This window comes from Homarus americanus, unplaced genomic scaffold (assembly GCF_018991925.1).
Source record: "Homarus americanus isolate GMGI-L3 unplaced genomic scaffold, GMGI_Hamer_2.0 scaffold59495, whole genome shotgun sequence".
NCBI lineage: Eukaryota > Metazoa > Arthropoda > Malacostraca > Decapoda > Nephropidae > Homarus > Homarus americanus.
This window is the reverse complement of record NW_024732415.1, coordinates 1,499,458-1,511,629: the sequence shown is the minus strand read 5'-3', so window position 1 is coordinate 1,511,629 and position 12,172 is coordinate 1,499,458. Positions and strand designations below refer to the sequence as shown.

General features: G+C 43.3%; 1 protein-coding gene across 6 annotated transcripts in view; it reads left to right on the top strand.

Annotated features, from left to right (window-relative positions):
• LOC121868560 (ral guanine nucleotide dissociation stimulator-like) overlaps nt 1–12,172 on the top strand; it is a 58,500-nt gene that overhangs the window by 35,110 nt on the left and 11,218 nt on the right. For 5 of the 6 annotated variants that reach the window (XM_042369307.1, XM_042369303.1, XM_042369306.1 and 2 more), the window contains 2 exons: nt 7,588–7,692; nt 11,506–11,765. In XM_042369307.1, coding sequence (XP_042225241.1) covers nt 7,588–7,692; nt 11,506–11,765 — 365 coding nt within the window. Of the gene's footprint in view, nt 1–2,619; nt 3,218–7,587; nt 7,693–11,505; nt 11,766–12,172 lie in introns of those variants that run through there. The other variant, XM_042369305.1, reaches the window with a different exon arrangement.

The window sequence follows — 12,172 nt, the reverse complement described above, 5'->3', positions numbered from 1 at the left end:
TTAATCGATAGTTGTTCATACTTTATAGTGTGAAAGTTAGTTTGAACTATACTGTACTTGTAAAGAAAGGACTCCCGTTCACTGAGCAGTTATCATTTTGGGAGGGGGTGTAGCGTACTATCACTTCATAGTACGGTACTGTATATACGGTTTATATATCACTGAAGGAGAAGGTAACATACAGAAAACCTGAATTATAGGAGTTTCAAAACGATTCCCCATTCCTGTATCGAGAACAGTTGCAGGGTGTGTTGTGTAGTATAGTGCAGGGTGTGTGGTGTAGTATAGTGTTCTGGTGTAGTATAGTGCAGGGTGTGTTGTGTAGTATAGTGCAGGGCGTGTGGTGGTGTAGTAGTATAGCGGAGGTAGTATATAGTACAGGGTGTGTGTATGTATGTATTTTATATGGAGAGAGAGAGAGAGAGAAAGAGAGAGAGAGAGAGAGAGAGAGAGAGAGAGAGGCTGACAGCTGGGGGGAGTACGGGTTGTTGTGACAGTGGAGGGGGCGGAGTGAGTGTAACAATACGCCAGGCCACGCCAACCGCTGGAGCTATCTCTGCCCGGTATTACCCCCACTCATCTTCACACACACACAGTATATATTACTACGTGGAGGATTTAAAACATTATATTTATTTCACATGCGCTGACCGAGTTTAATAAATATATTTTTGCTGCAGTGTTTTACCGTTTTAGCGTGCCAGTACTTTAGTGAATAGCTTTGAAACTTCTGTTTTCTTAAGCTTAACTCTACTTAATTTCGTGTTTTGATATTTTCTTAAGTTTAGCACAACTTCATGCTTTGACACTTACATTTTCTTAAGCTTAACACAACTTCATGCTTTGATACTTATATTTTCGGTTGGACGCCCATCCGTACACCCGCTTTCCACTATCAGCCATTTTTGGAGTGTCTAAGTAAAAAAAATTATAAAAATTAAGAAAAAGAAAATCGAAATTTATCACAAGTGAAATGACGGGAAAAAAATTGCACTCTATGAAGACATTATTTTCACTTTGGAGCAAGATCACCCAATTACCTTTATATTGTCCATAAACCTTTGTGTTGCACCTGTGTCTCGTCTCCAGATGTCAGGCCATAAACAACAAATAACTTCTCTTAATATGAGTTTAATAGTCGCGTTTAAACAAGTGTATTTTAGGTTTGTTCAGTGGACATGTTGATCGATGTGTATAATCCACCTCAGAACAAAAAGCTTTACATTTTTTTATGGATATGTGGCAGAGATGTTATTCTTATTGTAGCATCCCCGCTCATAACGCACCTCTTATTATATTATATTTATTGTATTTATTTTATTTTGGTTCAGAAAGTAACAAAGAAAGATTACACTAATTCAAACAGGTTATTGTGAACTTTGTGAGAGTAACATAAAGTCTGTGTACTCTTGCAAATAAGGAACTGTAGATTATAATTGAAAACAAACACGTGTCCAGGTAGAGCTTCAGTGTCATCAGCTGTTTATATTAAAGGATAATAATGAGAATTTTCATAATTTTTTAGACACTTTTACCATTGTTGGTCTAACATTGGAGTTACGTTAAAGGAAGTAAATATTGACTAATTAAATTTCAACAAGTGTTTTCAGCATTCAAAGTTGTTGGGTCGGGTGTTGAGTTGTTAAGTTTTGTCCAACTTGTATCTTCATCATGCTGGTCTCACAGTTAGTAACATTATGGTATACAAATGAAGACATCCTCGTCCAGAACAAATGTAAATTACGTTATTTCTGTAGATTCTGGATGAAGATGCCAGGCGTACTGTAAATTATCCACTTTCTGGACAATAATTATCGTGAATAGTCTCACTTTACACTACAGTACAGTACCTCTGCAAGGTTGAAGTCATTTGGTGCTATCATGCTCGTGCGTGTCGTTTGGATGTACCTGTACTGTGCACTCAGCTCATCTGACCAGTCTAATATCATGTTCATCTCGAAATTAATCATATTATCTTTAGTGAAGAAGAGAGTAAGTGTAGATACGAGTGCAAAAGCGTTTTATGTTCAGTGTACAAAATGTAACAGAGCGACATGTACAGAAGTGTGTGTGTTGGGGGGTATAATTGTTGATGTAAGCAGGATCACGGCTGCCACACCCTGCCACCACTACCACTGATGGGCGTAGAGTCGTCATCCCTTAGTCATTAAGCAATGCTTTTGTCATGGCGTGCTGAGGGGGGGGGGGTGTCCCGGGAGACACGCGCCCCCAAGGTGACTGCCTTTTGCTACCTGAGGTTAGAGCAACAAGAGGTTGCCACAACAATTGGTGCCAAACAACGCTCTACTTTTTGTTTAATTTTCTTGGTTTTCAAGTTTGCAAAATATTAAATATTTTATCATCACGAAAAGAAAAAAGAAAAATTTGTTGAATTATTTGAGGTATGTGTAAACTGCGTGTCAGTTGTAATGTAATACCAAGAAGTGATGAACAACTTGGGCAGGAGTGTGGGAGGTGTGAGTCACGTCCTGGCGCAGGCTACTGTGGATCCTGACTCCTGTGTGACGTAGGTAAGCAGTAACATTTTCCTAGGGTGTCAGCGAGCCATGGTGCCTTGGTGGTGTTGGTTTCCCCTCTGCAGCTGTGGCCCCGGGCAAGGCGGCAGTCGAGGTACCACGTACCTCCCCTCACTCACTCAGTGCCTCAGGCTCAGTTTGCTCACCACCGAGCAGTGAAATAGACGCGTGAACTCACACTCCTGTTAGTGAACATTTGCTAATCCCTGACCACACGACCGGTGCCCTTGAAACATACAAACTACAGTACCCCTGTTTCTTGGTCAGAACTGTCTTGCCTTTATCGAGGGGATTACTATAGTTTGGAAATACGATTGTGAACTCCACCAAACACACTTGTCTCTACATTAGACTTGTCATATCGCGCCGCTCAGTTGGGTAGTGTCATGTTTTTTTATTTTTTTAGGGGCTTAATATTCAGCCTCACTAGAGTAATACTGCACATGTTTTGATGGTTGATGTTGTTTACAGTATATACTGTACTGTATACACAAGTGCTGTGCTTCACCAAATGTGTCCTCACAGAAAGAGCGCTGTACCAAGAAGAAAAGTAGCCGTGTAAAATTTTAGTTGAGATTGTCACAAAAAAAAACAATGAAATGAGAGTGAAGTGAAGAAGGCTGGAGCTACAGCAGATGGTGCACATAACAGGCTGGAGGTTCGGTGCAATTAACTACAAGGTCAGTAATATAAAACAGGAATTGTTTTGTAAAGGAACGTTAAAGTGAACACGTCAATTTTGTTATAACTCGCACACGAGGCTAAAGAGTATGACTTCGCAGAAATGTATAGTCCTAAATGGTAATTCCCGGAAGGTCTTCTTGACTCAGGCTCACGTATAGTAAATTAGTTCAAAATAGTTAGGTTTAATAACCACATAAACAATGTATGAACAACCCACCGGCCGTGTACTGTACAACGAGCTCTGTAACGTTTGGAGTAAAGTAATTCATCCTCACAGCTTAAAGATTCATTTGAAATAATTGAAAACTTATATTAAATACAATTTATACTCGCATTTATTTCATGAGAATATTAGCAAAATGTCAGATATAAAACAAACTATAATTTGGCAGTTATGTCTTCCTAAACATGAAACAGGTCGTCACTAGCAGCTCGCACTGATTCATAACTGCTAATAATCACAATTCCATTACAGTACACCTCTAATATTATAGACATAATGACTAAAAGATAAACGTGCGGCTGTACAAGTGTTGCAGACTGATCCAGGGGCTGTTCACAAGTGTTGCAGACTGATCGAGGGGCTGTTTACAAGTCTGACACAGTGTAGCTACGTGTGTTACTAAAGTGTTGCAGACTGATCGAGGGGCTGTTTACAAGTCTGACACAGTGTAGCTACGTGTGTTACTAAAGTGTTCCTGACCTTTGCGTGTATCATCATTAGCTCAGCTGCATCATATAAACCCTTACTGTGACTCATTTCTTACCCCCACCGGTAACTTGAGCTACAAACACAACTTTTTTGATAAGTAATAAAATACTGATAGCCAAGAACACAATGCTGAGTGTTAGTTTACGTACCACTACCCCCCAGCACACCACTACCCCCCAGCACACCACTACCCCCCAGCACACCACTACCCCCCAGCACACCACTACCCCCCAGCACACCACTACCCCCCAGCACACCCAGCACACACTACCCCCCAGCTACCCCCAGCACACTACCCCAACACCCACTACCCCCAGCTACCCCCAACACACCACTACCCCCAGCACACCACTACTCCCCAGCACACCACTACCCCCAGCACACCACTACCCCAGCACCAGTGCTCCCCAGCACACCACTACCCCCAGCACACCACTACCCCAACACACCCCCCAACCCTACCCCCAGCACACACTACTCCCCAGCACACCACTACCCCAACACACACCCCCAACGCACCACTACCCCAACACCACCACCACTACCCCCAACACACCACTACCCCCAACACACCACTACCCCCAGCACACCACTACCCCCCAGCACACACTACCCCCAGCACACCACTGCCCCAGCACACCACCCAGCACACCACTACCCCAACGCACCACCCCCAACGCACACACCACTACCCCCAGCCACCACACCCCCAGCACACACTACTCCCCAGCACACCACTACCCCACACACCACTACCACGCACCACTACCCCCCAACACACCACTACCCCCAACACACCACTACCCCCAGCACACACCACTACCCCCAGCACACCACTACCCCCACACCCTACTCCCCAGCACACACTACCCCCAGCACACCACTACCCCCCAGCACACCACTACCCCCAGCACACCACTACCCCAACACACCACTACCCCCAACGCACCACTACCCTCAGCACACCCTGCTCCCCAGCACACCACCCCCCCAACACACCACTACCCAGCACACACTCCCCCAGCACACCACTACCCCAGCACACCACTACCCCAACACACACCCTACCCCCAGCACCACTACCCCCACGCTACACACCCCCCCACACACACCACCCCCCACACACACTACCCCCTACCCCCTACCCCACTACCCCCAGCACACCACCCCCAGCACACCACTACCCCCCAGCACACCACTACCCACACCCACTACAACACACACTACCCCCAACACTACCCCCACACACCACTACCCCCCCACACCACACCACTACACCCCAGCACCCACTACCCCCAGCACACCACTACCCCCAGCACACCACTACCCCAACACACCACTACCACCACTACCCCCAACACTACCCCCAACGCACCACTACCCCCAGCACACACTACCCCCAGCACACCACTACCCCAGCACACACTACTCCCCAGCACACCACACCCCCAGCACACCACTACCCCCCAGCACACCTACCTTGTTTTAATAGGTTGTGGTGTGACAGGCTACTTTCAATACCGTCTTCACTCTTTTTTTTCGATAATTTTCATGTGTGGTTGGTGTGATGGTGGTGTGATAACAGTGTGTGGTGGTGTAGTGTGTGTGTGTGATGTGTGTGTATGTGATGTGTGTGTGTGTGTGTGAATGTGGTGGTGGTGTGTGTGATAACGTGTGTGTGTGTGTGTGTGTGGTGTGTGTGTGTGTGTGGTGTGTGATGATAGTGTGGTGGTGGGTGTGACTGCTTGTGGTGATAACAGTGTGATGGTGTGTGGTGTGTGTGATAACGTGTGATGGTGGTGTGATAACGTGTGTGGTGTGTGGTGAGGTTGTGTGATAACAGTGTTGATAACAGTGTGGTGGTGGTGTGATAACAGTGTATAACTTGTGATAGACAGTGTGGTGGTGGTGGTGACAACGTATGTGTGATATTGTGATGGTGGTGTGATAACAGTGTGGTGATAACAGTGTGGTGGTGTGTGATAACTTGTGTGGTGATAGTGTGGTGTGTGTAACAGTGTGGTGGTGTGTGATAACTTGCGTGGTGATAACGTGTGGTGGTGGTGGTGTGATAACTTATGTGGTGATAACAGTGTGGTGATGGTGTGATAACATGTGTGTGTGTGTGATGATGGTGTGTTATGTGTGTGTGTGGATGACATGATAACGGTGGTGATAACAGTGTGGTGGTGTGGTGTGAGTGTGATAACAGTGTGGTGGTGGTGATGTGATGGTGGGTGGATAACATGTGTGTGATGGTGTTGTGTGACAGTGTGAGGTGTGTGTGTGGTGATAACAGTGTGGTGGTGGTGATAACTTGGTGGTGATAACAGTGTGTGGTGGTGTGATAACATGTGTGTGTGTGTGATGGTGGTGTGATAACAGTGTGATAACAGTGTAATGGTGTGTGATAACATGTGTGGTGATAACAGTGTGGTGGTGGTGGTGTGATAGCAGTGATAACAGTGTGATGGTGGTGTGATAACATGTGTGTGTGTGTGATGGTGGTGTGATAACAGTGTGGTGGTGGTATGATAACATGTGTGGTGATAACAGTGTGGTGGTGTGATAACTTGTGTGGTGATAACAGTGTGATGGTGGTGTGATAACAGTGTGGTGATAACAGTGTGATGGTGTGATAACAGTGTGGTGATAACAGTGTGGTGATAACAGTGGTGGTGTGATAACTTGTGTGGTGATAACAGTGTGGTGGTGGTGGTGTGATAACGTGTGTGTGTGTGTGTGTGATGGTGGTGTGATAACAGTGTGGTGATAACAGTGTGGTGGTGTGTGATAACTTGTGTGGTGATAACAGTGTGGTGGGTGTGTGATAACTTGTGTGGTGATAACAGTGTGATGGTGGTGTGATAACATGTGTGTGTGTGTGATGGTGGTGTGATAACATGTGTGGTGATAACAGTGTGGTGGTGTGTGATAACTTGTGTGGTGATAACAGTGTGGTGGTGGTGTGATAACAGTGTGGTGGTGTGTGATAACTTGTGTGGTGATAACCAGTGTGGTGGTGGTGGTGTGATAACGTGTGTGTGTGTGTGTGTGATGGTGGTGTGATAACAGTGTGGTGGTGTGTGATAACAGTGTGGTGGTGGTGTGATAACAGTGTGGTGGTGTGTGATAACTTGTGTGGTGATAACAGTGTGGTGGTGGTGGTGTGATAACTTGTGTGGTGATAACAGTGTGATGGTGGTGTGATAACATGTGTGTGTGTGTGATGGTGGTGTGATAACATGTGTGGTGGTGGTGGTGTGATAACATGTGTGGTGGTGGTGAGATGCGTGACCCCGGGCAGGAAGGCGCTGGATTCTGCTAATTGTTTAGAAAGTTACACGTTAAATCTCTCTAGTTGACACCCGCCCTGAAGAGAAACTATGTTTGTGTTCCTTTAGTTAAAAAAAATGTATTCCTATCTGCACATTATATGTTCAGTGTATTGTATATAGTACAGCACTGAACACTGTATACGAGTCAAAGTCAACAGCATAGATGCCTCCACAGTTTTGTTCATTGTTACGGTTGTTTTCGTGTTGGAAGTAACGTGTTTGTTATGTGTACTTTCGTAACTTGTTCGTTGCGTGTACTTTCGTAACTTGTTCTTTATGTGTACTTTTTTATATATGATTCATGTTTTATTTGCAGGCGCCGACGTGGCGACTATGGGGCGAGGAAAAATGCGAAGGCGCCATATACACGGTATACCTGAAGAAGGTTCGCTACCACCACCCCTCCAGGAGCATCACACAGGTAATTTCCCTAAATTCATGTCTTCCTTCTTTTTAGGCACGTAATTTTACTATTACTATGATCGTGATTAAAAGTGAAGCAGATAACGAGGAAAAACGGAAAACACTGCCCCCCTCTTTTTTTTTAACTTTAATAATAATTATCAGATACCAACGAAGCTCCTCCTACAGGTGCTTCCTGTCATGGAGGTGAGTACACTATGTGTCATTTAGTGGCGTAATGAGTAGCTCCCTGGTACAGTGTTCCGGGGACGTCAAAACGCCAAATTCACAATTAGCTCAACCAGTCTGAAAAACAGTATTAAAAGAATGAAATGGATCAAAACAAGAGATACATTTTGAAGTAAAATATTATATATACATACATTTGTTTTTCATTCCTGAATTTAGCCTGTTTTCGATATGATTTGGTTCATTTAGCCTCTATTTCGTTTTCTCCACTGTACAGTACATGTTGTTATTGTGCTCCGAGAAATCTGGTAACCCTGCTTGTGCGTCATTCGTATGAACGTGTTTATGTCGGGAGAGCATTGGCAGATAACGTAACTATATACCTACAGCATATACATATCAGTACGGGTATTTATTATCTTCCATAAACGAATTACTGCATACGTGATGAATTAAGAGAAATAAATAGTTTTACCATATTCACAAAAGAATAAACGGCACTTTTATTAAAATCAGTTGCTGTATATACTATGCATGTTCTTCTCAACATGGTGCTGTGAGGTGGCTGTATGCTGGGCAGGGGCGGATTTACGCGGAGACTAATAAGGCTGAAGTCTCAGGTCCCAAACTCTTGGGGAGGGGGTCAACAGCTATAATAACAGATGAATTAATAAAAACAGACATTGACCAGCTGAGTACTGCACTTGCTTATCGCGCTGCTGCTGCTTACAAAGATGTCGGGGTTTTTTTTTTTTTTTGGTCCAGTGTGACGACAATGGACAACGCTGCATTGAAAAGTCACTGTGATCTGTTGGTTCAGCATCACCCCATTGATGTAGTGACCAACCTGGGTGATGAAATAGTTCACGTTGCTTCCTATGATGCGGCCCAAAGCAATGATTTCCGTAACAGGACTGAAAATCAAGACTGCAACATTGAACTTGTGTGGAGGTGGAGTACTATTGTTGACTCCCCTTGTGTGGAGGTGGAGCACTACTGTTGACTCCCCTTGTGTGGAGGTGGAGTACTACTGTTGACTCCCCTTGTGTGGAGGTGGAGTACTACTGTTGACTCCCCTTGTGTGGAGGTGGATACTGTTGACTCCCCTTGTGTGGAGGTGGAGCACTACTGTTGACTCCCCTTGTGTGGAGGTGGAGTACTACTGTTGACTCCCCTTGTGTGGAGGTGGAGTACTACTGTTGACTCCCCTTGTGTGGAGGTGGAGTACTACTGTTGACTCCCCTTGTGTGGAGGTGGAGTACTACTGTTGACTCCCCTTGTGTGGAGGTGGAGTACTACGGCTTGGTCTCTGTAATAGCTAAGCTCATCGTAGCTCCTAAACACCCTGCATCTTCATACTTGTTTACGCCGTTCATAACAGTAATTCAACCAATGGATCAGAGCTGATAACAACACTTGAAATATAATAGACTTTCGTGTTAAAGCTGTTCTATTGGCCTATAATAATTTCCCATTGTGTCAACCTCAGTTACATTAATGCCTAAACAGGTCAATACAAATTGTTGTGGTCGTTCGCCAAGCATGTCTGAAAATATCTAGGTCGAGGAAATGCCTAAGGCTCGGTGTATCGAAGCCGCCTTCCCCTTTGTTTAGTGGATAATTAAAATCCGTTTCAGACATACAATAAAATAAACAGGTATGAGGCTAAAGAGGGTTAAGTGGGTAATAAACGCATTTTTAGTTGTTTAATATAGGTATTGAGTAATTTTTGTGGCTCAAACCCAAATTCTGATTTCCCCTTTGAAACTAATGATATTGTATATTATTTATACACTCGTTAATGCGGTTCACTATAATGGGCCCGGAAGATTTTGTGTTAATGCGTGATTCTACATATCATTTGAGACGGACATTTATCTCGTTATTTTATGGCCTAAACAATATGTTCAAGTATTGCTATTGTTTATTTTAGATGGTAAGCAGCTTTTGTTTGTATTATGGTGCTGTGGTGTTTTGTGTTGTTGTTGTCCCTATATTACATACATTTATTGTTACAAAAGAAGTCGTTAATAAGATTAAATCATATGCATGTACAAGACAACCATTGTGAGATCCCTCTCTCATCTGAGCCCAGTGGCACCGAAGGAAAGAAATGGTAGGGTACTTAGCAGGGCTCCCGCAAAGCAAAACCTTGAATTCCCCAAACTAACGTGGAAACTTCCCGAGAATGAATAATATTTCCCGAACAAAAATTTTTCTTAATTTAATTATTATTATGTTTATATTATTTTTTTATAAACCTTTATGCATAAAAACTTTCTCTCTCACCGATACACGCACTACTGTAGTAGGCAGTAAATTACTTGTAATGGAGAACTGTACTACAATATTTTAGAAATAAAAAGGCTCAAAATTTTATGGTCATAAACGATTATTATGAAAAATACATTCTTTTGTTATAAAGTATATAATTCACAAACCACTGTTAAAATTAATGGAATTGTAGTCTTTGGAATAATAAGCATAGGTCCTTTCATAATAATCATATTTCCCCCAAAATTGTCATTTTCCTAGATTTTCCCTAAGTCCACTCAAATTTACCGATCTAGGAACCTTTTCTCCAAAAGTGGGAGCCCTGGTAATTAGTTTATTCAAGGGATTAGCAGCTTAACCCAAGTTGATCTTGTCTGACTAACTAAAGAACTCCCTAGCGAGTCACCCAGTGTTACAGGAACCTCTTGGCAGAAATTGAAGCCACAAGTGGTAGTGGGAAAAAAGTCAGAGATTAATGATATACGTATACAAGAAGATCGTCAATCCATGAATAATTATAGACCAGTGAGCCTGACCAGCATAGTGTGTAAAGTACTAGAGAGCATTATAAGAGATGCCATGATGGAACATCTACTATGAAACAACCTTGTAAAGGATTGCCAACACTGTTTTATGCCGGAGCGCTCCTGCTTAACACAATTGCTCAAGGTACTGGATGTTTGGACCCAAATTCTGGAACAGAGTGGTAATATTGACAATATATACCGTACCTAGATTTAGCCAAGGCTTTCGACAGCGTACCCCATGAAAGGCTGAGAATTAAACTGGAAGGGTACAGGATTCGGGGAAGTGTCCTAGCGGTGGATCGGAGACCTCCATGACCACATGCACTGTGTGGTGATTAATGGCACAGAATCATCATGTGTACCTTCAATAATCTGGGGTACCACAGGGCAGTGTATTGGGCCCGCTGTTGTTTGTTTGCTTCATAAATGACATGCCAGAAGTTGTACACTCGTCCATACAAATGTTTGCGGATGATGCCAAGTTATTTTGGGAAATTAAGAACCAAACAGACTTTGAAGAGCTACAGAAGGATCTCTGTGAGCTTCAAGAATGGTCGAAGAAATGGCTACTAAGGTTCAGTGTCACAAAGTGTAAGAGGCTGCACCTGGGACATACAACAGTAAGGTGGCATATAATATGTCCAACGGGACGAAGAAACTACGTTAATTGAAACTGAATGTGAGAAGGACCTTATACTCTAGTGCTTACATCATAATTTACTCTTTTGAAAGCACATCATGAGGACATTTATTTTGTTTTGATGTGAAAAGTCTAGGTTACTCATATTTTTTTCTTTTGTATAGAAGTGAGTGTTCTAATGACTAATTCTCTTTGTTAACAGGAGTCTGACGACGATGAAATCTCCCACCTAGAGTGGGAAACAGTGCGGGTGCGGTTCCTCAAGGCTGGGACTCTTGAGAAATTAATAGAATCTTTGGCATCAGACACTGGTGAATTAGAGTCCACCTTTGTTAATGTATTCCTTGCTACATACCGCACCTTCTCCACAACTAGACAAGTCCTAAACCTCATCCTTGATCGCTACCTCGCCCTCAGTTCCAGTAGTAATAAGATTTATGGTCTTCGAGAAGACCATAAAAAGTAAGTTCCATATTGTTTGAATGAATTTTAGAACTCTGTAATTTATAAAAAAAAATTGTTTCTTGCATATGGTACCACAGGAAATTAAATGTGATAGGATTGAATGTGTGTGTACAGTACAGTACAGTACATATTATGATTAAGATTCAAAACCACTGTGCCAGAAATTAGGTAGGTGTGATATCTTTATGCCCCACCAATGAAATACGAGAGCATTTTAATTTTGCCTAGTCTCTCTATCATTCAACTAAGAGGGCAGCTGGGTAGTGAGAGTATCAGTGTGGTTCTGAACAGATCGGTTGAGATGGTTTGGGCATGTGGAGAGAATGGAGTAGACTAATTGGGTTAAGAGAGTCATGAACTAGAATATGGAGGAGAGGTGAGCCAGGGGTAGGCCAAGAATGGCA